At 45.6% G+C, this 26708-nt stretch overlaps 1 protein-coding gene across 8 annotated transcripts in view; it reads right to left on the bottom strand.

Annotated features, from left to right (window-relative positions):
• HIPK1 (homeodomain interacting protein kinase 1) overlaps positions 1-26708 on the bottom strand; it is a 504680-nt gene that overhangs the window by 265328 nt on the left and 212644 nt on the right. For all 8 annotated transcript variants that reach the window (XM_069238726.1, XM_069238723.1, XM_069238721.1 and 5 more), the window contains one exon: positions 20057-20180. In XM_069238726.1, the coding sequence (XP_069094827.1) occupies positions 20057-20180 (124 nt within the window). The remainder of the gene's footprint in view (positions 1-20056; positions 20181-26708) is intronic.

The raw sequence follows: 26708 nt of genomic DNA, 5'->3' as shown, positions 1-26708 counted from the left end.
CCACCTGTGCGTAGCCTGTACTATCCTCTGGTGGCGATGGTCTAGCTGGATAGCATTCTGGACTATTATCTGACACTGGTGCGTCATAAAGGTCCCATGCGTCAGGGTCATCTTGACTCATTCCTGTATGAGTTGGGGATTGCATCATTGGTGTAGTGGCTACCGGTGATGGTTGCGGAGAGTGATGTGGGGATGGTGGCGGTGTTACTTGTTTAGCCACCTTTGCGTGTGGCTGCTTGTCCTTGTCTTGGAAGGCAAGCTTGCGTTTCATTTTGACTGGAGGAAGAGTGCTGATCCTCCCTGTATCTTTTTGAATAAAGAGCCGTCTTTGTGTGTGATCTGGCTCTATTGTCTCTAATTCCTGTCCAAATCTATGTGTCTTCATTTGTGTGGACAGTCCTTGTTCCTCAGTGTAGGAACTTGTTTTCGGTTCCGAGGCCGGATGTTTCGGTACCGAAACCTTTTCAGCTGCTTTTTTCGGCTCCGACGAAACCTTCTTTACTTTCGGCGTCGTGCCCTCTCGGTGCCGACCCGTTTCGGTGCCGCTGTCTCGTGCCGAATTTTTTCTGAGCCACTATCTCGGGCCCGAGATTGCTGTGTGCCGGTATCTCGTCCGGAGTCGGATGACTTCGACACCAGCTCGCCCTTTTTCGGTGCCGATGAACGGTCACCTATTTTTCGGGTTAAGCCATGGCCTGTTGGTGGTGGCGTCCCCTGGGCTTTAGCGGTTTTCTCGTGAGTTCTTTGTTTCAACGTCTTACTCACGGTTTTCGGCGTTTCCTCTGGATCGATCTCCTCAGAGTCCGAATCTTGGGTGGAGAATGTTTCTTCCTCCTCCTCGAAACGCCCTTGTCCTGTCGGCGCCGACGCCATTTGCAGTCTTCTTGCTCTTCGGTCTCTGAGTGTCTTCCTGGACCGAAACGCTCGACAGGCCTCACAAGTATCCTCCTTGTGTTCTGGTGACAAACACAAGTTACAGACCAGATGTTGATCTGTATATGGATACTTGTTATGGCATTTTGGACAGAAGCGGAATGGGGTCCGTTCCATCAGCCTTGAAGAGACACGTGGCCGGGACGACCAGGCCCCGACGGGGATCGAAAAAACCCCGGAGGGCCACCGGAGCTCTTCTTAATTCGGTGTCGACCTGTTGTAACTAACCCGATACCGAACGCAAACAATACCGACGATTTTTCCGAGATTCTAACTAACTTTCCGACCCAAAACACGGAGCGAAAAGGAACACGTCCGAACCCGATGGCGGAAAAAAAACAATCTAAGATGGAGTCGACGCCCATGCGCAATGGAGTCGAAATGGGAGGAGTCCCTCAGTCTTGTGACTCGGAAAGACTTCTTCGAAGAAAAACAACTTGTAACACTCCGAGCCCAACACCAGATGGCGGGATGTGCACAGCATGTGTATCTGCAGCTACACATGCCATCGAACATATATATATATATTTCTGATGGATACAACTACCTGTGGATTCCTCACCCTATGAATTCTCCCATGCGCCAGCATCCGACGGAAAATCTTCCCAGCTCTGCACATCAACAAGGACGTCACAATTGCACGGCTCCACGTGACTCCGTCTGACGTCACCGTGCCAATAAGAGGTCCTCGCCGGCGTGCTGACGTCAGTTTCCTTTTTTCCGTGCCTTCAACGCCAACTGTTTTCTCCTAGCTCTCTCTACTGTTGGAGGTGTTACATCTTGTTACTAGTTTCAATCAGGTTTCTAGTTACAATGTCTCCTCCTAGAAAGTCTGGAGTGCGGGGGTCGCATGTCGGTTACTGACCCTCATGACGATTGACTTTGGTGTCTGAGCTCTGAGCATGAGGTTGAGGAGTGTGTTTTCTGCCAGAGCATGAATTCGAAGGCTCTGAAAGAGAGGCCAAACTCTTTTTGGCCAAGACAAAGAAGGGGCATAAGAGTCATCACAGGTCCTCTTCCCATACTTTATCGAAGAGACAAGAAACAACGTTGTCATGTCTCTCAGCGTCGTTCAACTCGGAGACGTTCAAGGTCTCCATCTCAACGGCGCCGTACAACGTGGGAGGTTTGTCCGACTGTGACTCCACAACCTCAGAGCCCTCAGGCTTCTCCGGCGCCGTCGGTCTTCGAGGTCGTGGCACCTCCAGAGAGTCTTCGATTTTCACCTGCTGCTCATGATTCAGATGTTCAGCAAGCACAGATGCAACATGGAGACCAGTGGTATCCTGCCTTCCCGGCTCCGGGAGCGGATCCGGTGGCATTTTTAAATGCTATGTTCTCGGTGTTTAATACTATGGCCCCTGCTGGTGCACCGGCTGGTCCCACGGGTCCATTAGCATTTTCTTTGGGCTCCCCGGCTCCTTACAAGGCAGTGCCGTTTATGTCCTTCTATCCGGCTGAGGGTGCTGGTTCGGCGCCAACGACGTCCCCTCGAGGTCCTGTGGCTCCGATGGCGTCACCTTCCAGACCTATGGCGCTGATCTCATCGCCCCGTCAGTCGACGTCGATGGTGGAGCCTCAAGTGTCCACAGTGCCGTTGGGATCCACTCCGGCGCCGGATCCGAATAATGGATTGGACCGAAGCCACACTTCCTCTCCTGTTCCACGTCTTCAAGTTTTGAAGCCAGTGTCATCAACGTAGGCCAATTCTATGTCGACGCCGAGGTTAGAAGCCAGACTAAGGTCTTGAGACTTTTGGAAGAGGAAGAGTACCAACGGCAGTTGTTGGAAGAAGGGGAGATTGTGGAGCCCTTGGGAGAATATCAAGGGCTGGATTAGGCCTGTGGGCTTGACACTTCCCCGGAATGGGACCTTACTTTGCCAGGGGAGTACACGGAGGAGGCGGCGGCCTCCTTCCACATGGTGATTAGGAAGGCAGCAAACTTTTGAGATCTTCCGTTGCCTGTTGCAGAGATTAAAACAAACATTTTGACGGAGGTCCTACACCCTTTTTCAACTTCTGCAGATCCATCGCTTCCGTTTAATTATGCTCTTACGGAGCCCATCTTAGAGCTTTGGAGGAAGCCTGTGTCGTCACCTGCTGGTCTGTGGCAAGGAGGTACAGAGTGGCGCCTGGAGATTCAGAGCTCTTATCAAAACATCCTACCCCGGAGAGTCTGGTTCTTAAGGCCTCTTGCTCCACACGGTCTTCACCAGGCTCCTTCCCTGTGAGTCCATCAGACAGGGAATCCAAAAGGATGGAGCAATCGGTAAAGAAACATTTCTCTTCTTGCAGCATGGCTCTCAAGGCTGCGAATGCTACCTGTGTTCTTGGTAGATACTTTGACGCCCTGATGGTCTCGGCTAGGGCTATGGTTCCTGACCTGTCGCAGGATGTGCAGGGTCAATTTGGTGAACTTCTATCTGATGCTCAGGCTGCAGCAAAACAGATAATCCAGTCTGGTCTGGATTCCACAGACTCGGTGCCCAGGGCAATGGGTACCTCTATTGCTACCAGGAGGCACGCTTGGTTGAGGTCCTCTGGTTTTTCTTCTGATGTGCAGACTGCTTTATTGGATTTGCCCTTTGATGGAGAGAAACTTTTTGGTGCTAAAGCGGACTCCTGTAGGGAGAAGATTACGTCTTTTTCTCCACAAGTGGGAGCTCATTACATCAGACTCCTCTCAACATTGTGAGGAAAGGATATGCTCTCCCTTTTCAGGAGTTTCTCCCTCCCTTCCTTCCTTCCTTCCCCGTCCCTCGTTTTGTTCAGAAGACCATCTCCTGTTGTTGCAGCAGGTGGTTCAAATCCTGTTGTCAAAAGGTGCAGTAGAGTTGGTTCCGGAGCGGGAAAGGGGTCAGGGTTGTTATTCAAGATACTTCCTGATCCCCAAGAAGGACGCTCGTTTGAGACCAATCTTAGACCTGAGGATTTTTTATTGGTTCCTCAAACATGAAAAATTCAAGATGCTGACACTGGCACAGGTACTTATGGCGCTGAAAAAGAAGAGTGGATGGTGCCTGTCGACTTGCAGGATGCTTACTTTTATATCCCTATACTCAAATCGCACTGAAAGTATCTCGGGTTTGTGGTGGGGTCGCAACACTACCAATTTGCGGTCCCCTTCCCTTTGGTCTTACTTCATCATTCACAAAGGTGATGGCAGTGGTGGCATCAAGCCTCAGAAGGAAGGGGATATCGGTATTCCCTTACCTGGACAATTGGTTGATCAAGGATTGGTTGATCAAAGCCAAGTCTCCAGAGCTTGTGTTGCATCACTTGCAGATGACAACTCAGTTGTTGTTCAGTCCGTGTTTTACGATAAATGTACTCAAGTCTCACCTGGAGCCCTCTCAACGCCTCCTGTTCATAGGGGCAGTACTGGATATTATATTAAATCAGGCCTATCCTCCACCTCAGCGGATTCAGGACATTCAGGCATTGATTCCAATGTTTCAAAATGGAGCGGTTGTTCCAGTCCTCAAGGTCTTACGCCTGCTCATACTGTTCACTTCTTGCATTCTGTTGGTCACTCATGCATGTTGGCACATGAGGGCTCTCCAATGGTGCCTCCGCAAGCAGTGGTTTCAACACAAAGGGGATCTCGAGGAGTCGATAACGATCTCCAAAGACGCTGCAGCGGATCTACAATGGTGGGCTGTGGACGGCAACCTTTCTCAAGGAAGGCCGTTTTCACTGCCGCCTCCGGTGGCCACGGTGATGACTGATGCTTCCACTCTAAGGTGGGAAGCTCATCATGGGGACCTGGAGCTCAAGGGTCGTTGGTGTAGAGTGGAATAGACTTATCATATCAATCTGTTAGAATTGCAGGCGATACGTCTGGCTCTCAAGGCCTTCCTCCCGTCCCTTCACAGTCAGTCAGTTCAGATCCTGATGGACAACACTACTGTGATGTGGTATATAAACAAGCAGGGAGGAATAAGGTCGTATCTTCTCTGCAGAGAAGCTCTGCAACTCTGGTTCTGGCTTCGGGACCATCGGATTCGCTTGGTAGCGAATCATCTGGCCGGAGTGCTCAACGTACATGTGGACACTCAGTCGACATTTTTCAGCCGATCACGAGTGGCGTCTCTATCCGGATCTGGTCCTACACATCTTTCAGATGTGGGGTTCTCCAAGGATAGATCTGTTTGCCACTCGGGAGAAAACGCACCTCCCGTTATTCTGCAGTCTCCAGTATCCGTGCAAGGAGCTTTAGGGGGATGCGATTCAGATCTCTTGGTGCGACCAGTTGCTTTACTCATTTCCCCCATACCTTTGATTCCTCAGGTGTAAGGAAATGCCTCCTTGGCATGGTTACCCCCTGACTTTTTGCCTGTGCTGATGCCAAGTTATGATTTGAAAGTGTGCTGAGGCCTGCTAACCAGGCCCCAGCAGCAGTGTTCTTTCCCTAACCTGTACCTTTGTTCCCACCATTGGCACACCCTGGCATTCAGGTAAGTCCTTTGTAACTGTTACCCGTTACCAAGGGCCCTGATGCCAGGGAAGGTCTCTAAGGGCTGCAGCATGTCTTATGCCACCCTGGGGACCCCTCACTCAGCACAGACACACTGCTTGCCAGATTGTGTGTGCTGGTGGGGATAAAATGACTAAGTCGGCATGGCACTCCCCTCAGGGTGCCATGCCAACTTCACACTGCCTATGGCATAGATAAGTCACCCCTCTAGTAGGCCTTGCAGCCCTAAGGCAGGGTGCACTATACCATAGGTGAGGGCATAAGTGCATGAGCACTATGCCCCTACAGTGTCTAAGCAAAACCTTAGACATTGTAAGTGCAGGGTAGCAATAAGAGTATATGGTCTGGGAGTCTGTCATGCACGAACTCCACAGCACCATAATGGCTACACTGAAAACTGTGAAGTTTGGTATCAAACTTCTCAGCACAATAAATGCACACTGATGCCAGTGTACATTTTATTGTGATATACACCCCAGAGGGCATCTTAGAGATGCCCCCTGAAACCATACCCGACTACCAGTGTGGGCTGACTAGTTTTAGCAGCCTGCCACACACCAGACATGCTGCTGGCCACATGGGGAGAGTGCCTTTGTCACTCTGTGGCTAGTAACAAAGTCTGTACTGGGTGGAGGTGCCTCTCACCTCCCTCTGCAGGCACTGTAACACCTGGCGGTGAGCCTCAAAGGCTCACCCCCTATATTACAGCACCCCAGGGAACTGCAGCTAGGGGAGTTGCCCGCCCCCTCCGGCCACGGCCCCACTTTTGGCGGAAAGGCCGGAGGAGATAATGAGAAAAACAAGGAGGAGTCACTGGCCAGTCAGGACAGCCCCTAAGGTGTCCTGAGCTGAGGGGACTGACTTTTAGAAATCCTCCATCTTTCAGATGGAGGATTCCCCCAATAGGATTAGGGATGTGCCCCCCTCCCCTCAGGGAGGAGGCACAAAGAGGGTGTAGCCACCCTCAGGGCTAGTAGCCATTGGCTACTAACCCCCCAGACCTAAACACACCCCTAAATCTAGTATTTAGGGGCTCCCAGAACCCAGCAAGATAGATTCCTGCAACCTAAGACGAAGAAGGACTGCTGAGCTGAAAATCCTGCAGAGAAGACGGAGACACCAACTGCTTTGGCCCCAGCTCTACCGGCCAGTCTCCCCACTTCATAAGAACTGCTACAGCGACGCGTCCACAGGGTCCAGCGACCTCTGAAGCCTCAGAGGACTACCCTGCATCTAAAAGGACCAAGAACTCCCGAGGACAGCGGCTCTGCTCCAAAGAAGAAACATCTTTGCAACAAAGAAGCAACTTTGAAAGAATACACGTTTCCCGCCGGAAGCGTGAGACTTTGCACTCGGCACCCGACGCCCCCGGCTCAACTTGTGGAGAACAAATACTACAGGGAGGACTCCCCGGCGACTGCGAGCCCGTGAGTAGCCAGAGTTGACCCCCCCCCTGAACCCCCACAGCGACGCCTGCAGAGGGAATCCAGAGGCTCCCCCTGACCGCGACTGCCTGCTTCAAAGACCCGACGCCTGGTAAGGACACTGCACCCGCAGCCCCCAGGACCTGAAGGATCTGACATCCAGTGCAGGAGAGACCCCCAAGTGGCCCTTTTCCTTGCCCAGGTGGTGGCTACCACGAGGAACCCCCCTCCCCTTGCATCGCTGAAGAGACCCCTAGGTCTCCCATTGGACTACATTGCAGACCCGACGCCTGTTTGCACACTGCACCCGGCCGCCCCCGTGCCGCTGAGGGTGTACTTTTTGTGCTGACTTGTGTCCCCCCCGGTGCCCTACAAAACCCCCCTGGTCTGCCCTCCGAAGACGCAGGTACTTACCTGCTGGCAGACTGGAACCGGGGCACCCCCTTCTCCATTGAAGCCTGTGTGTTTTGGGCACCGCTTTGACCTCTGCATCTGACCGGCCCTGAGCTGCTGGTGTGGTAACTTTGGGGTAGCCCTGAACCCCCAAAGGTGGGCTACCTTGGACCCAACTTTGAGCCCTGTAGGTGGTTTACTTACCTGCGGAACTAACAAACACTTACCTCCCTCAGGAACTGTTGAAAATTGCACTGTGTCCAGTTTTAAAATAGCTTAATGCCATTTGTGTGAAAACTGTATATGCTATTTTGCTAATTCAAAGTTCCTGAAGTTCCCAAGTGAAATACCTTTCATTTAAAGTATTGTTTGTAAATCTTGAACTTGTGGTTCTTAAAATAAACTAAGAAAATGCATTTTTCTATATAAAAACCTATTGGCCTGGAATTGTCTTTGAGTGTGTGTTCCTCATTTATTGCCTGTGTGTGTACAACAAATGCTTAACACTAACCTCTGATAAGCCTACTGCTCGACCACACTACCACAAAATAGAGCATTAGAATTATCTCTTTTTGCCATTATCTTACCTCTAAGGGGAACCCTTGGACTCTGTGCATGCTATTTCTTACTTTGAAATAGTACATACAGTGCCAACTTCCTACATCGGGTTCTCAGGATGATTCGCCAAGATCGGCCTCAGGTAATTTTAATAGCCCTGGATTGGCCAAGAAGGGGGTGGTACACAGACCTTCTCAAACTCTCACTGTGCCCTCCGCTCCGTCTCCCTCTCAGGGCAGATCTCCTCTCACAGTCGCAGGGGCAGGTTCTACACCCCCACCTCCAGAGCCTGCACCTTCATGCCTGGAGATTGAACGGGGCAACCAGAGTTCTTTTTCTCTCCCACCAGATGTAGTGGATGTTACTTTATCGGCCAGGCGACACTCCACTAAGACCGTTTATGCCGGCAGGTGGGCTAAATTTGTGGCTCGTGTGGAGAAAAGCAAACTGATCCTTTGAGGGCCCTCCTCCAATATTTTATTATTTGCTTTAGATTTAGCAAAGAAGGGTTGTGCAGTGGCTATTGTTAAGGGTTATTTGGCTGCTCGGTCAACCTTTCTTTGCCTCCCAGATCAGCCCTCCTTGTTTAAATCGCCTAATATGATTAGGTTCTTGAAAGGTTTGGTTAATAGGTTTCCTCCCATTCCTTTTCATATGCCTCAGTGGGACCTGAATCTTGTTTTAACATTTTTAAAGGGGTCACCTTTCGAACCCATGCACTCTTGCCTGCTAAGGTTTCTGGTGCTTAAAACAGTTTTTCTCATTGCTATAACCTCGGCTAGGCGGGTTGGTGAGCTTCAAGCTCTTTCTGTTAAACCCCCCTTTACATTGTCCTTTCCTGATAAAGTGGTGTTGAAAACTAGGGTGGCTTCCTACCAAAAGTTATCACCCCTTTTCATATTGGGCAGACCATTACCCTTCCATCTTTCTACCCTCCTCCTCACCCCTCGAAGGAGGAGAGAGGCTTCATCATTTGGACCCTAAAAGGGTTCTTAGTTTTTATATTGAAAGGATGAAAGATTTTCGCCTGGAGGACCTGCTGTTCGTGGACAGAGGAAGGGCAGAGTAGTCCATAAAAGAACAATCTCCAGGTGGGTTATTCTTTGTATCAAGATTTGCTACTTGTTGGCAAAGAAAGTTTCCCCTTAGGGTATCAGAGCCTATTCCACCAGGGCTCAGTCCGCAACTTCGGCCCTGGCAAGAGGGGTTCCAGAGGTGGATATTTGCAAGGCAGCAACTTGGGCGTACCTCCACACCTTTGCAAAGCATTACTGATGGACTCGGAGGTTAGGAGGGACGGCCAGTTTGGACGATCTGTATTGCAGGACTTCTTGGTGTAACCAGTCAGACACCCACCTCCGAGTGCGGTACTGCTTTGGGAATTCAATTCACAGGTAGCTAGTTGTATCCATCAGAAGAACAAGTTACTTACCTTCGATAACACTTTTTTCTGGTGGATACAATAGCTACCTGTGAATTCCTCACAGTCCCACCCGCCTCCCCAATGCCTGTCTGGTTACACTAAGATTTGTGGTTTTATAGGTGTATATACATATTGATGTTTTTCTTTATATATAAAATGATGGTTTTGACTATATTGCATCATGGTGGTTTTATGTATATATGTATTTATTGGAGCTATTGTGAGGTCGGTTTTCACCTGTTCGCCTCACAGGCATGTAAAAAAATGGGTGAAACTGACGTCAGCACGCCGGCGAGGACCTCTCATTGGCATGGTGACGTCAGACGGAGTCACATGGAGCCGTGCAATTGTGACGTCCTCGTCGACTTGGAGAGTTGGGAAGAAGATTTTCCATCGGATGCTGGCGCATGGGAGAATTCATAAGGTAGCTATTGTATCCACCAGAAAAAGCATTACCAAAGGTAAGTAACTTGTTCATATATACACACACACACACACACACTCTATATCTATCTATCTATCTATCTATATATATATATATACACACAATCTCTATATACCTATACACATATAATCTCTCTCTCTATATATATACCTATACACATATAATCTCTCTCTCTCTATATATATATATATATATATATATATATATATATATATATATATATATATATATATACACACACACACACACATCAAAAACGAAGTTGTCTTCATGTGAAAGCGCACTCCCAACAGGTTATATAAATGGGAAGAAAAAGCAAAGCCAGCAACTCACAGTGAATTCTTTAAGCAGTTTCATTATTCCAGGCCTTAAGTTATAAAATCATCTCTGGACACGTGTTTCTAGGTCAATCCTTTCTTCAGCAGAGAAAAATATTAAAGTGTTTCACCCTCATAGGTGCAGCCAGTGCTGGAAGTGTTCCAGGCATTTCTTTCTTACTGAAAAGACTGGCATGGCTTCAGCTTGTCTAATAACAGGCACCTGATTAGTCTCTTTAAATACCAGTCCGCCCCAGTGGGCCTCTCAAGTGAGCAGTGCATGCTGGTTGTGGTGGTCCTGCAATTTTTTCATTTTGCCCCAAGTGGGTTGCTGGAGCCAAACGAAATAATGAACCAAAGTGCAAAACCTTTGTAGGCGAATCCAAAGTAAAATTGTCAGATTTGCTGTGAATATCCCAACCTGACTGCTCTTATATGACAATCCATTTTTAGTCACACAGACCTGCTACGATGTGCAGTGGTGCTGCTTTCCCGACTGGACAGGCCGGTTAAATATCAAAAACGAAGTTGTCCTCATGTGAAAGCGCACTTCCAACAGGTTATATAAACGGGAAGAAAAAGCAAAGCCAGCAACTCTCAGTGAATTCTTTAAGCAGTTTCATTATTCCAGGCCTTAAATTATAAAATCATCTCTGGACACGTGTTTCTAGGTCAATCCTTTCTTCAGCAGAGAATGTGAATCTGCAGCGTACCATGCCACGAACAGATGTACACTGGGTAAGTGACATTTTCCATTCGATGGCATGTGTAGCTGCAGATACACATGCTGTGCATAGACTAGTAAGCAGTTATCTCCCCAAAAGCGGTGGTTTAGCCTGTAGGAGTTGAAGTTGTTTGAAATAATGTTCTTAGTACTGCTTGTCCTACCATGGCTTGTTGTGTTGTTAACACATCCACACAGTAATGTTTAGTGAATGTATGAGGCGTAGACCATGTGGCTGCCTTACAGATTTCTGTCATTGGTATATTTCCTGGAACGGCCATGGTGGCACCTTTCTTTCTAGTGGAGTGTGCCTTTGGTGTAATAGGCAGTTCTCTCTGCTTTAACATAACAGGTTTGAATACATTTAACTATCCATCTGGCAATGCCTTGTTTGGATATTGGATTTTCTGCATGAGGTTTTTGGGAAGCTACAAACAATTGTTTTGTTTTGCGAAACTGTTTGTAGCTGAAAGAGCATTACATAAAAACACTGGGAGTTCCACTGTTTGGTTTAAGTGGAACGGTGATATAACTTTTGGCAAAAATTTGGGATTGGTGCGTAAAACCACTTTATGTTTGTGCATTTGTATAAAGGGTTCCTGTATGGTAAAGGCTTGTATTTCACTTACTCTTCTGAGAGATGTGATCGCTATTAGGAAGGCTACTTTCCAGGTTAAGTATTGCATCTCACAAGAGTGCATGGGTTCGAATGGTGGACCCATGAGTCGTGTTAATACAATAGTGAGGTTCCACGAAGGAACTGGCTGTGTTCTTGGTGGAATGATCCTTTTTAGACCCTCCATAAATGCTTTTATGACTGGGATTCTAAATAGTGAAGTTGAATGTGTAATTTGCAGATAGGCAGAAATTGCTGTGAGATGTATTTTAATGGATGAGAAAGCTAACTTAGATTTTTGTAGGTGTAGTAAGTAGCTTACAATGTTTTTTGCGGACGCGTGTAATGGCTGAATTTGATTATTATGACAGTAATAAACAAATTGTTTCCATTTATTTGCGTAGCAATGTCTTGTAGTAGGTTTTCTAGCCTGTTTGATGACCTCCATACATTCTTGTGTAAGGTCTAGATGTCCGAATTCTAAGACTTCAGGAGCCAGATTGCTAGATTGAGCGATGCTGGATTCGGGTGTCTGATCTGCTGTTTGTGTTGAGTTAACAGATCTGGTCTGTTTGGTAGTTTGATATGAGGCACTACTGACAGATCTAGTAGTGTTGTGTACCACGGTTGTCGCGCCCAAGTTGGTGCTATCAGTATTAGTTTGAGTTTGTTTTGACTCAATTTGTTTACTAGATACGGAAGGAGTGGGAGAGGGGGAAAATCGTAAGCAAATATCCCTGACCAACTCATCCATAACGCATTGCCCTTGGAGTGAGGCACCTGGATGCAAAGTTTTGGGATTTTGCCTTTTCTTTTGTTGCGACTAGGTCTATTTGCGGTGTTCCCCAGTTTTGGATGTAGGTTTGCAGTATCTGGGGATGAATTTCCCATTTGTGGATTTGTTGGTGATCTCGACTGAGATTGTAGGCCAACTGGTTTTGAATTCCTGGGATGTAATGCGCTATTAGGCGAATGTGATTGTGAATCGCCCAATGCCAAATCTTCTGTGCTAAGATGGGTGATGAGTGTGTGCCTCCCTGTTTGTTTAAGTAATACATTGTTGTCATATTGTCTGCTAGTAGTTCTAGCCGATTTATATGAAGTTGTTTCTGCTGAGTGTCCCATTGTCCCTGGATACTGTGTTGGTTGAGGTGTGTTCCCCACCCTACCATGGAAGCATCTGTTGTGATCACGTATTGAGGCACTAGGTCTTGGAAAGGCCGCCCTTGGTTTAAATTTACAGGATTCCACCACTGAAGCGAGGTGTGTGTTTGGCGGTCTATCAACACTAGATCTTGAAGTTGACCCTGTGCTTGTGTCCATTGTGTTGCTAGGCACTGTTGTAAGGGCCGCATGTGTAATCTTGCGTTTGGGACAATGGCTATGCATGAGGACATCATGCCTAATAGTTTCATCACTAATTTTACCTGATACTTTTGGTTTGGGTGCATGCTTTGTATTACGTTTTGGAATGCTGTATTCACAGTTCTTGCGGCTGTGTCCGCTGCATCCATTGCCAATCGTATCTGGTTGTTGGAGATACTTTGGCCCTCCTCCACCACTTGTTGTGCACGCTTTTGAAACTCCTTGGGAAGATGCTCTATAAAGTGCTGCATTTCATCCCAATGAGCTCTGTCATATCTTGACAATAAAGCCAGTGAATTGGCAATGCGCCATTGATTGGCTGCCTGTGCCGCAACTCTTTTCCCTGCTGCATCAAACTTTCGACTTTGTCAGGTGGTGGTGCATCTCCAGAGGTGTGTGAATTAGCCCTTTTACGTGCTGCGCCTACTACTACTGAGTCAGGTGTCAGTTGTTGCGTGATGTACACAGGATCTGTAGGGGGAGGCTTGTACTTTTTCTCCACCCTAGGTGTGATGGCTCTGCCTTTGACGGGCTCTTGAAATACTTGTTTCGTGTGTTTCAACATCCCTGGTAACATTGGAAGACTTTGGTACTGACTGTGTGTTGACGACAAAGTATTAAATAAAAAGTCATCCTCAATGGGTTCAGCGTGCAGTGCCACATTGTGAAAAGCAGCTGCTCTGGACACCACCTGCGTGTAAGCAGTACTGTCTTCAGGTGGTGATAGCCTTGTTGGGTAGCAGTCTGGACTATTGTCTGATACTGGTGCATCATATAGATCCCATGCATCTGGGTCATCCTGGCTCATCCCTGTGTGTGTTGGAGATTGCATCATAGGGGGGGGGGGGGGGGGTGCAATTGGTGACAGTTGCGGTGAGTGGTGTGGTGATGGTTGTGGCGAAGAACGAGGTGGAGTTACTTCTTTTGCCACTTTTGCTTTTGGTTGTTTTTCTGTGTCTTGGAAAGCAAGTTTCCTTTTCATCTTAATAGGAGGGAGAGTTCTTATTTTCCCTGTTTCCTTTTGAATATGGAGCCTTCTTTGTGTATAATCTGGCTCCCCCGCTTCTAGCTCTTGTCCAAATTTATGGCCTTGTAGTTGTGCTGACAGGCCTTGTTCTTCGGAGTAGGAGCTTGTTTTCGGCTCCGAAGCTGGACGTTTCTATACCGAAACTTTTTCAACCGTCTTTTTCGGCTCCGAAGCCACTTTTTTCGGTTTCGGGGTGCCGAGCTCTTGGTGCCGACTTTGGTCGGAGCCGGTATCTCGATGTTGAGTTTGGTCGGAGCCAGGTTCTCGGTGTCGAGTATACTCTGTGCCGGGATCTCGACCGGAGTCGGATGACTTCGACACGTGTGTGCCTTTTTTCGGTGCCGATGGTTGGTCACCGATTTTACAGGTTAAGCCATGGCCTGTCGCGGTGGCGTCCCCTGGGCCTTCATGATTTTGCCGTGAGTTTTGGCCGGGGCTGGTTTACTCACGGTTTTCGCCGGCTGCTCCGTTTCAGGCTCGTTCGAGTCAGAGTCAGCAATGGAGAAAGTCTCCTCTTCTTCGACATCGTGGTGTCCTGACGGCGCCGATGCCATTTAAAGCCTTCGTGCTCTCCGGTCCCTTAGCGTTTTCTTCGACCGAAATGCCCGACAGGCCTCGCAAGTATCCTCTTTGTTTTCGGGGGACAAACACAAATTACAGACCAGATGTTGATCTGTGTAAGGATACTTGTTGTGGCATTCGGGGCAGAAGCGGAATGGGGTCTGTTCCATGAGCCTTGAAGACGCACGCAGTCGGCCCCGCCGGGGGATAGAAGCCCCGAAGGGCTACCGGAGCTCTTCTTTAATTCGGTGTTGATCTGTGTTAACTAACCCGATACCGAACGCAAACAATACCGTCAAATTTTTTGTTTTTTTGAGGTAATACATGGTCGTCATGTTGTCTGTTTTTATCAGAACAATCTTGTGTTTCAGAAGGGGTTGAAACACTTTTAGGGCAAGGAATACAGCTAATAACTCTAATGGTATATGTGAAAATTGCTATGTTCCGAATCCTATTCCCCTTGAATGGTACGGCTGTTGAGATGAGCTCCCCAACCTAGCATTGATGCATCTGTTATTGTGGTCCCAGGCACAGGGCCTTGAAATGACTACCCCTTCATTAAATTGCTGAGATTCCACCACTGAAGGGACTTGTGCGTTTGGCTGTACACCAACACTAGATCTTGCAATTGACCCACTGTTGTGAGAGGCACTGCTGTAGTGTCTATCAGGTACTATTGCTATGCAGGATGCCATCATTCCTAGGATTCTCATGGTAAATCTTACAGTGCATTGTTGATTTGGCTTTATTTGTGGTATGCGATTTAGGAAAGCTTGTATCTTTGTGTATTTGGATATGCTAGGGCTCTTTGTGTATTTAAAATAGCACCTACGTAAGGTTGTACCTGTGCTGGTTGAACATGAGAACTCTAGTGTATGTAAGGTCTCTATTACGTATTGAGTGTGTTGTTGGCATTGTATGAAATTGCTTGATTTTATTAGCCAATCGTCTAAATATGGAAAGACATGTATATACTGTCTTCTTAGGTAGGCTGCTACTACCGATAGACATTTTGTGAATACCCTTGGAGCTGTTGTTATGCCATGGTAGAACTTTGAACTGCTAATGTTTTCCTGCTATGACAAACCTGAGGTATATTTGTGAGCTGGATGGATGGGTATATGGAAATACGCATCGTTGAGGTCTAATGCAGTCATGCAGTCATGTAATCTTGTTTTTGTAGTAGGGGAATGACGTCCTGCAGAGTTACCATGTGCAAGTGTTCTGACAGGATATATAGGTTTAGAGTTCTGAGGTCTAGGATGGGCCTGAGAGTGACATCCTTTTGGGGAATAAGGAAGTATAGTGAGAATACTTCTATTCCTTGTTGAGAATGTGGGACCAATTCTATTGCTTGTTTTAGTAGTAGCGATTGCATTTCTTGTTGTAATAGAACATTGTGTTCTGGGGACAGCCTGTGGTAACGTGGAGGAATGTTTGGAGGGGTAGAAATCAATTCTAGGCAATAGCCATTGCGGATAATTGACAACACCCAATGGTATGTGGTGATGTTTTGCCAAAGGGAGTGGAGTTGCTGCAGTCTTCCCCCCACAGGAGAGGTGTGGGGTTGAGGGTTGGTAAACAAGTCACTGTTTAGATGGTATAGTGGCTTGTTTTGAGGTTTGGAACTTTCCTGTGTTTTCTAAAATATTGGCCTTTTTAAGACCCTCTAAATCCCCCTCTCTGGTATTGCTGCTGCTGCTGTCCTTGCTTTGCCTGGGAGGTAGAAGCCTCGGTGGATTGTGGCTTGAATCCTCCTCTAAACTGTAGCCTGCAAAAGGAGCCTCTATACGGTGTTGTGTATAATGCTCCCACTGCTTTGGCAGTGTCTGAGTCTTTCTTCAGTTTTTCTATGACTGTATTGACTTCAGGGACAAACAAAATGCTTTTTTATCAAGAGGCGAGTACTGCCTGCTGGATTTCTGTTTTAAAACTAGAAGAATGTAGCCATGCATGTCGTCTTATAGTAATGGCAGTATTGACACTTCTGGCTGCTGTATCTGCAGCATCAAGGTCAGACCGTATCTGATTATTGCTAATAGCCTGACCCTCCTCTACAACCTGCTGTACCCTTTTCTGATGTTACTTCGGGAGGTGCTGTAGGAGTTCTTGCATCTCGTCCCCGTGGACTCTATCGTATCTCAATAGCAGGGCTTGCGAGTTTGCAATTCTCCATTGGTTGGCCGCCTGTGTGGCCACTCTCTTGCCAGCAGCATCAAATTTCCTACTCTACTTATCAGGAGGAGGAGCATCCCCTGATGATTGGCTATTAGCCCTCTTTTTAGACGCACTCACTACCACTGAGTCTAGAGTAACTTGGTGTGTGATATAATCAGGGTCTGTAGGTGCAGGTTTGTATTTTTGGTCAATACGCGGAGTAATTACTCTAGCTTTGACTGGCTCACAAAAAATTTGATCTGCATGTTTAACCATACCAGGTGACATAGGGGAGGCACTGATATCTAGAGTGGGTGGATGTTAAAAAGGAAATCCTCTTCTAGTGGTTCAGTATGCATAAGTAGCCCATGGTAAGCAGCTGCCCTGGAAACAACCTGCGTGTATGCAGTAGTGCCCTCTGGTGGAGAAGGTTTAGAGGGGTACAAATCAGGGTAATTTTCAGGAATAGGATCTGGGTCATATAGATCCCAAGGATCCACTGTATCACCATGTGAATACTGCGAATGCGTTTGTGAAGGTAAAGGTGGTGGGCTAGTGGGTGGAGGTGAAAAGGAAAGCTGTGGTGAACAGCGGAGAGAAGTATAGGGAGGTGCTGGCTTCTCCTTCTGTTTATACATTTTTGCTGGTGGTTGAGCAGTGTCTAATTGTTCCTGAAAGGCCAGCTTCCTTTTGGTTTGCACAAGAGGTGAAGTAACTATTCTGCCAGTCTCATTGTAGATGTGAATTCTGGATTGTGTCTCATCCATAACTTCAGGATAGGCTGGATCTCAGTGTCCTCATCAGAAGGTCTATAAGATTTTTCATGCAGTGATTTCGAACTCTGTTTGAGATGGCTCAAAAGTCCTTGCTCTTCTGAATAAGAAGATTTTTTCGGTTCTGAAGATGGAAGCTGGCTGTTTCGGCTCCGAGGCAGGGCATGGAGGCTTCGACTTCAAGTGAGGATGCTTACTCGAGTCCGAGGCAGGACTCTTTACAGATTTACTCGACTCTGATGTCGAAGGAGGAGTGGCCTTTTTCGGCGTCAAACACGAAGGTCAGTCGACAAGAGTCTTTTTTCGAGTCGAACCATGGCCCTCTGGCAGTGGTGTACCCAAGGCCTTTGATGGTTCTTTAAATGTGGGCATAGGGGCAGACATACTCACATGCTGGCCAGCACTGATAGGCCTATCCTCTTCCGATTCTTGTTCGGAGTTGGTGTCTCGGATGGAGACCGCTGTCTGCGCCTGTTCTTCCTCCATAATGTCGAGATGTTCTGTACTTTTCGAAGCCATTTCGAAACTTCTGGCTCTCCGATCACGCAGGGTGTTCTTGGATTGAAACAATCAACAGGCCTCACAGTCTTCTTCTTTGTGATCGGGAGAAAGACCTAGATCACAAACAAGGTGTTGATCTGTGTAGGGAAATTTAGCGTGGCACTGAGGACAAAATCGAAATGGAGTCCGGTCCATCAGGCTTCGATGCAGTAGGCCCAAACAGGCCTGAGTCGGGCGCACGCGCCCAGAAGGGCAAAATCTAGTTTCCGACGGTACTATCAGTTCAAAGCTAGGTGGAAACGCGATCGAAACAATACCGACGATTAAGAGAGTTTTCAAAAAAATTCCGATTCAAAATCTCGGACCGAGAGGAAACTGTCCGAACCAGACAGCGGAAAGAAAACAATCTAACAATGGAGTTGATGCCCATGCGCAGCATGACCGAGAAGAGGAGTCACTCGATCCTGTGACTCCGAAAAGACTTCTTAGAAGAAAAACAACTTGTAACACTCAGAGCCCAACACCAGATGGTGGAATAATGCATAGCACGTGTATCTGCAGCTACACATGCCATTGAACATATATATATATAAATAAATATATATATATATATATATATATATACATTCATACAAACAACAAGATGTATCCCTCGCCCTATTATAAGACTGCCAACATAACCAACTGTGTGTGTGGTCAATATATGCAAATGGTAATTTGATGATATACACAAGTACTTTCCTATTCTGATCTAATTCTGTCCAAAGTCTGATAAAATGTCTTCACAATGGCACCAATTCATACATTACAACATAATTTTGATGTTTTGAAAACGTGCAGCCAAAAACCATAAGGCCTCTGTGGGTGCTTTTTAAACAATGTATTCTCTTTAGACGTGCAGTTATCCATAATATTGCTAAACTACATTTGTGTAGCTCTTGGCGTTCACCACCTTTGATAGTTGCATGTTTGAAACTTAACGTGGCTCCTAAGCCGTAGGTGTACCCATTAACGACTCTATACTTACATACATTTCCAACTATATGCTTTAAAGTAGGTTTTCGCTTTAGAATTTAGTTTTGAAGAGCATCACCCTTCAGCAAAACGATGACCACAAGCTATCAAACTATTCTTGTCAGAATGTTTGTATGTCCACCTTATGTGTTGAGAAAAAAAGTCAACATTTTGCATCAAACAAATAGTTCTAAGAATTACATCAACGTTTTTGTTTGAAAAGAAACCAATGGAACTGCACTTTTTCTGTATCTTCGCTAAAATACAGTAGTCTAGTTATGCCCTACACAGCACATCAGAATGGGCGCTAATGCTTCCATGTAACCATCCTGTAAATATAACAGGTTACAATTCTTGCTCACAACCAAAAAAATGATTTAAGGTAATCTTCAATGAATATGTGCATTAATCATTATGAATGTAATGCTTATGAAAAGAGGAAGATTCTGGGAATTGTGGATGATGTATACCTCTAGGTATGTTGAACAGTTACCCCTCAGAAGGGGAAATCACTGGATTAAACGGCAAGTCCTCCCTCACACACCATCAACTGGTTCGGCCCTGCTCTGTTTCTCAAGGTCCCAGGGATGGAGCTATTTGAGGGACAGCAGAAGGTAGCAACTCACTGCTTTTCAATTGTGGGTGGTGGACACCAGTTGCAGGTCACAACTTCCTAGTCAGTTGCAACACCAGCGGAGCTTAATCTTTTCTCTCCTCCTGGGCACAATGGCACTGATGTGCTGCACAAGGAGTTTGACTCCCTATGGTATGCATCAGCCAACCAAATGATCATCACTCCGGCGATTCTAGGGAGTTGGTGAAGCAGTAGGTAATATTACCTGAAGCAGGATTTCAAACTTGGGCAAGCAAATGACAAATGTCCTAGCAGCAAGACAACTACTTAAGTTTGCGAGAAATTGTATGTAATTTGGCACGTGTTTCTCAGAAATCACGCTGTACAAACAGAGGTCATTACATTATGTGAACCATGTAGCCTCAAAGCAAAATCCATTATTAAGGGACAATAAGTAGTTTATAATTAAATATAACGAAAGGGACAGATAATTCAGGTTGAAGAAGACAACTGCAGTTCCAAAACGCAAGGATAACTTCATAATTTAAATACAAACTAATTGAAGACAAACTGCATCATAGGACCCAGGTAAGCTTCCCTACCACAGAAGACCAACTACCCATACCAAAACTATGCGGGTAGGCCCCCAATGTTAAATTTGCTGGAGAACCTCCAATTTATATTTAGGAGATACTTTCTTCTCTGTTAAGAACAATTTTCACCACATTGAAAGACTTGCTCATCAAGCGCTGTTTTAACTGGTTTTTTCTTACCTGATCATATTCGGATGCACCGGGATAAAGGGGCCACCCAAGAAAGAGCTCGGCTATTACACAGCCCAGTGACCACATATCAATGGCTTCACAGAATGGCAAACCAAGAATGATTTCGGGAGCTCTGAAAAACAAAACAACCCATTATAAACAGGAGAAAACATTATTTCACTTCTTAATACCCAAATTGCAAACACTCTCAGTTATGATTGATACACTACTCCATACTCATCAAAAACTGCATTCATTTAATTAGTGGCACACTTTAAACCTAACATCAAATATACACACCATTATGCAGAACTGTTATCCAATAGCAACGCGTCTTCAAAATAACCAGCCAGTTCTTGCCAGTCGATTACTTTGGAAACAGATTTTATCTTATTAACGCTTGTGTTCCGAAAAAAAGCATCTGAGTAAAGGGAAATCAGGAAATTGCCAAAGGTAACAAAAGAATTGCAACCCCTATGCACACTCCTCGATATTCAACCAGGACTCCTGGGCTTGCAGCAGACAACATGGTACCAATGCCATAAATCTCCTTCCAGTGTTTCTAGCGACCAATACATTTTGTTATTGCAGCACACATCCTTGCTGCAGAGCAAACTAATAAGGGAATATTTCATAATCTCTACCTATGAACAGCTAATGAAACCTATGTTTTTGTTGCTATACTTAAAACATATTTGGTTTGCATGAATTTAATTGAACTTTTACACACAGGATCCTTGAGCACTGCACAGGGACAGATTATCATGAATGCCGCTTTTTAAACAAATGGCTCAAAAGCAGGCCCCGAGGTTGCCATGGATGACGCCTGGAGTTTGATAAGGAGGAAGTGACTGGATAAAGAAAGTAGAATTTCTATGCAAAGTACTTGTTCATTACTCATTCATTTTTTCTCCGTCAGGAGACACCTCAAAACCTGGCTGTTCGATCAGAAGCAGCCCAATAGTTCCATGGTATCGGCTGGAAAGACAATAGGCGTGTATTAGATCTGGGAAATGTGATATTCTTGAAAACAAGCGTACTTGGATTGGGTAAAAAGAGACCGGAGAAAAGACAAAAATTAACTTAAAAGTTCAATTAGTGTGCAGTAAGTAAGTAGCCTTCGAGAAACTGAATTTATCTTTAAACAGTAAAGCTGAAGTTCATATATTGAGGTTAGATCTCTTAACCTGCATGAGGTTTAAGAAGAAATACTGTTAAGTCACTCTAATCAGAGTATGAAGCTGCTTTGCTAACCGTACAGCCAAGAAAGCATGGTATGATAAAGTCATGGGGCATGGTATACTGAATCAAGTAAAGCAATGTTAGTCATCAAACCATGGAAAGTATTAAGATAAAACTATACTGGGATCTATTCAATGCAGCTATAACCACCATGGGTGTAATGCAGGGCTTCCCAGTCCACATGCTGTAGGGATGCCATTCAGGAGGGCCACTAGAACAAAAGGAGCATTTTCTTAACAAGCATGGGCAAAGGCAATAGCTCTCATCTTTATAAGGCAGGGTTTGTTTGCTCTATTGGCTTTGTCAATGTTTGTAAAGTACTAGTTTTTTTTCTTTTAAAGGCAAAAGAAAACATATTTCAAAATACTGGGGGAAGCAAACAAATGATATCTCAAAATTAACACGGAATTCGATGTTTTCAATATTTACAAATGGCAGAGCTTATTTTTCAAAAACATTTCACTCTAGAAACTCTTAACAGAATTTTAAACGAATATGGAAGCATTACAATATAAAGAGAAATGCTTGTCAAAGGCTAATTTACTATTCAGCCACTTGCTCCTTTGTGGTAGTCCAGGCAGCACCATGACAAGTGTCATGCTAAGAACACTTTCTGTATCAGACACCAGATGAGAACGCATGAGAAAGGTCTTCAACCAGCATCAAAAAACTCTTTGTATGCCAAAGAATCTGCTTTTATAATATATGTGGAGTGCAAGAGACAAAACAAAAGACAAATCTTTAAGCCTGCTTTCAGTGATTGCTTCGCACAAATATCCCCGTTGCTATCCTTTTTACAGACAAGCTGGAATGGGTGATGAGCAGTCGCGGCTGGGGGCTGGGCATAGTGGCGGGGGAATTAAAGAAAAATAAAAACAATAAAATAAATAAAAACGTACCTTAAGCGAACTTCCGTGCCGCCGGTCTCCGTCCCAGTGCAGCGAAGGATTCAGGCCTGCCCTGTAGCCAATCATGACGCTGCTCAGAGCAGCGTTACGATTGGCTGGAGTGCCCTGGCTGGGCACTCCAAGGCAGACTGAGAGCCTGTGCAGGCTCTCTCCAACACATCAACACAGTGCCGGGTTGGAGAGAGCCCTTGTGTGCATGTGTGTTTGGCTGGCCCGTGACAGCCGGCCAAACACACATGCACACCGAGGGGAGTGCTGTGCGCAACCCCTCGGTGCTCGTCAACCCCATGGCCCCACCTCTTTAACACCTTTGCTCCCAGGCCTTTTCCCCCTCAGGTGCCAGACCTTTTTTGGCTGATTGGGAAAGTTCACACTTAGGCCCTCATAACTTTTCGTTCACATAGGCTACCCCCACCAAATTTGCGTCCTTTTCTTCCAACATCCTGGGGATTCTAGAGGTACCTGGGGGAGACCAAGAAATTAGCCAAAATACAGCAAAAATTTCATTTCTTTAAAAAAAAAAAAAGGGAAAAAAAGGGCTGCAGAAGAAGGCCTGTAGTTTTATCCCCTGAACATGGCATCAACAAAGGGTTTGTAGTGCTAAAATCACCATATTCCCAGCTTTCAGGAACAGGCAGACTTGAATAAGAAAATCACATTTTTCAACACAATTTTGGCACTTTACTGGGACATACCCTATTTTTACTATTTTTTGTGCTATTAGCCTTCTTCCAGTTGGTGACAAATGGGTGTGAAACCAATGCTGAATCCCAGAAAGCTAAACATTTTTGCAAAGTAGACAACATTCTGAATTCACCAAGGATGTTACTTGTGTAGATCCTACAAGGTTTTCCTACAAAAAATAACAGCTGAAATAAAAAGATTTTTTAATTGAGGTGAAAAAAAAGCAGTTTTCTCCACCTTTTACTTTGTAACTTTTTCCTGCAATGTCAGATTTTCAATAGTAATATACGTCTGCGGCCCTCTTCTGGTTGCGGGGATATACTGGGCTTGTATATTCATCAAAAACCTTAGGTATCCAGAGCCAATAAAAGAGCTGCACCTTGCAATGGGTTTTCATTGTACACCTGGTATACAGCAATTCATTTGGTGAAATATAAAGAGTGAAAAATAGGTATCAAGGAAACCTCTGTATTTCCAAAAAGGGCACAAAATAAGGTGTTGAGAAGCAGTGGTTATCTGCACATTTGTGAATTCCCGGGTGCCCATACTAGCATGTGAATTACAGGGCATTTCTCAAATAGTCGTCTTTTTTACAGTCTTACATTTGGAAGGAAAAAATGTAGAGAAAAACAAGGGCCAATAACACTTGTTCTGCTATTCTGTGTTCAACCACGTCTCCCAATAAAAATAGTACCTCACTTGCGTGGGGATGCCTAATGCACGCAACAGGAAACGCAACATGGACACATCACATTTTTACATTGAAATCTGATGTGTTTTTTTTTTTTAAGTACCTAGCTGTGGATTTTGGCCTCTAGCTCAGCCGGCACCTAGGGAAACCTACCAAACCTATGCATTTTTTTAAACTAGACACCTAGGGGAATCCAGGTGGGGGGTGCGTTTTTGGTCCCGGGCTCAGCAGTCATATAGGGAAAACATACCAAACCAAACATTTCTGAAAACTACACACCTGAGAGAGTCCAGGGAGGTGTGACGTGTGGACCCCCCCGGTGTTTTCTTACACAGAATCCTCAGCAAACCTCAAATTTAGCTAAAACAAAAAAAAAAACAAATTTTTCCCAACGTTCCCCTCAGAATTCTGTTAAAAATGATACCACGCTTGTGTAGGTGGGCCAAGTGCCTGTGACAGGAAAGAGCCAAAAAACATGTCAAAAATGAGGAGAAACCAAAGCGGGTCCAAAAGGCCAGTTTGAAAAGGAAAAAAAAAAACATTTTTAGGCTGACAAGTGCAGCAGAATTTTATCAGTATAGATGCAACAGTGCTGGGTGGTAGGAATTTTGTGGATTCCTGCAGATTCCGGAAGGTTCCATCACAAAAATGTGAGAAAAATGTGTGATCTCAATCAAATTTAGAGGTTTGCAGGGCATTGTGGGTAAGAAAATGGTGCGGGGTGCATGTGAAGCACACCAGCCTGGACTAACCTAGATGTTTAGTTTTCAGATGCGTCTAGGTCTCATAGATTTTTCTACATGGCAGGGTCCCAAAGTCCGAAAAGCGCAGCCCTCGCCATTCCAAGTGGGACAATTTTGAGAGTTAGACAAGCTCTAATGGCCCAAATGTAAAACCAAAACCCAAAATAATCAAATGTCCTCTTGCTTGCCGTGGTATAAGACGCTTTAGTGTGCGGGAGAGAGCTGAAAGACTGTTACCCCCTTCAGTTGGGGTCACTCCCCTTTAGCGAAATTGTCCCCCAAAAAAGCTGGTGTCTAAAGGTTTCTGCCCCCTTGGGGGCAGATATGCCTAATAAAAATAGGCCGATCTGCCCCAAAGGGGGCAGAAATTGGCTAAAAATAATTTGCCCCCCAGGGGAGCGACCCCTGCCTAAGGGGTCACTCCCCTCCTGTAAAAAAAAAAAAAAAAAAAAGTAAACAATCCCTGGCATCTAATGGCTTCTGCCCCCAGGGGACGGCAGAAAAGGCCTTAAAATTTGCCCCCCAGGAAGCGACCCATCCCTGGTGTCTAGTGGACATTTCTGCAGCCCGATCGCTTCATGATCGGGCTGCAGAAATGGTCACAGGGGCATGAAAGGAAAGGCCTTTCCTTTCCTTTCGTGCCTCTGCCTGCCCCCCTCCTCTTGGTCGGAAGAGAAATGCTTTTGCTGCGCGATGGGAGTTGACCTCTGATGAGGTCAGCGCGCAATTGCACGCTGACGTCATCAGATGTTGTGGGGTGGGGGGCCCACGAGTGGAGCGCTATCACTGGGCCCCCCCATTGGCCGGGTGCAGCTGGTCTCTACCTCAGCACACAGCGACTGTGGCCAAGGCTGAGACCAGCTCATCCAGGGCACCAAGGGGGTTAAAAATCAAAAGATAATAAACACTGTTTATTATAGTTGGATTTTTAAGGTTTGCAGCTGCTGCTGGCAGAGGGGCAACACTCCTCCGCCAATGTGGAGGAGCCACCCCTAGTAGTGAGCAGCAGAGGGTGATAGATGAGGTGGGCAAGCTGCACATGAGCGACAGCTAAAAAACATGCACTCACATAAAAAGGAAAGAATGTAAATGGCTGCAGGATGTGTTGCAGTCTCTGATGGAACTTCTGCGATGGGAAGAAAGAATTCCACAGAAGTTTGAAACAGAGCTCTAGGCTTAGGAAGATTGGTCATACTGGCCAACTACTAGAATTAGTGTGAAATAAATATAGTCCTGAGCAAAGTCATCTGAAGGAGAGGATACAATAGACTATCCGCAGTAAATGACAGCAAGCAACAGCAAACCCAACAGGCCTTAAGGAGCCTGCATTTTTTTTGCTCCTCAGTGCAATATGCACAAAAAAAAAAGACAACTGCAAAAAGACAAAAACAAAAAAAGGAGTGGCCCTCAGCCCTGGTACACCCTTCCCTGGCACTGAAGTGCACTCATTTCCAGAAAGCTGTGCACATACGATCAGTTAAAACGTCACTACAAAAAAAAAATCCCAATGGCTGAAGCGAGCTGCCCCACTCGTAGTCATGTTTCCTGTGGTAGGAGGATGCAAAATGTGAATCAAACCTGAACAAACCAATGAATAAAAAAGTGCTGACCAAAAACCCATGAATGTTGAGTTTACCTGCCTTCATACTGTATGAGAATGATTAACAAATGACATTATGGCATTGTAACACTCCTTTCTTCAAAGCAGTTTTCAGAAATGCAGAAGAATAAAACTTTCAAGGTTAATTTTCAGTAACCTGATGAACAATCAGTGTTCTGAGTCATGTAATAAATGTGGGAAAGGCAAGAGAAACATTGTAACAATCAGTTCTGAAAGCAAAGGCTGATATGCCACGCTCTTATAATGTGCTGGAAAACTGGGCAGCGTCTGTCTATTGGTTTTAAGTATCAATCCCATGCTTACACAGTTTCACATGACGTTTTGCATTAATAGACACTTAAATAATAGCTTGGAGAAAACAAGTCATTCTATCCAGTGCTGCTGATGAGCCAACTCACAATTTTTCTCTCCAGGACTACTAGCACTGGAGGTTTGTTTGTAATCTTTGGGGATTTAAGGAAAATCCAGAGTGTCTGAAATGTGAAATGTTAATGCGCCAAGCGCAAAAGAAGTAAATTCACAGGAACATAACTTGAGGATACAGGCGGTAAGAATAAAGAAAGCATCTTTGCCATTAGATTGCGGTACCCTACTCCTGCAAGTCGAACAAACTGACACTGGCAGGCACAGTACGTTTACAAACATGTAACTTAAAGAAAAATGTTTTATAACGTATTACATATTATATACTTACTATATGTAGAGGCATCTATATTTCAATTGCTTGGATAGTTAATAGCCCACAGAAGCTGTATCTTCTGATTGGATGTGA

The sequence above is a fragment of the Pleurodeles waltl genome, chromosome 6 (genome assembly GCF_031143425.1).
Source record: "Pleurodeles waltl isolate 20211129_DDA chromosome 6, aPleWal1.hap1.20221129, whole genome shotgun sequence".
NCBI classification, from domain to species: Eukaryota; Metazoa; Chordata; class Amphibia; order Caudata; family Salamandridae; genus Pleurodeles; species Pleurodeles waltl.
This window is presented reverse-complemented; position numbering and strand designations above follow the sequence as displayed.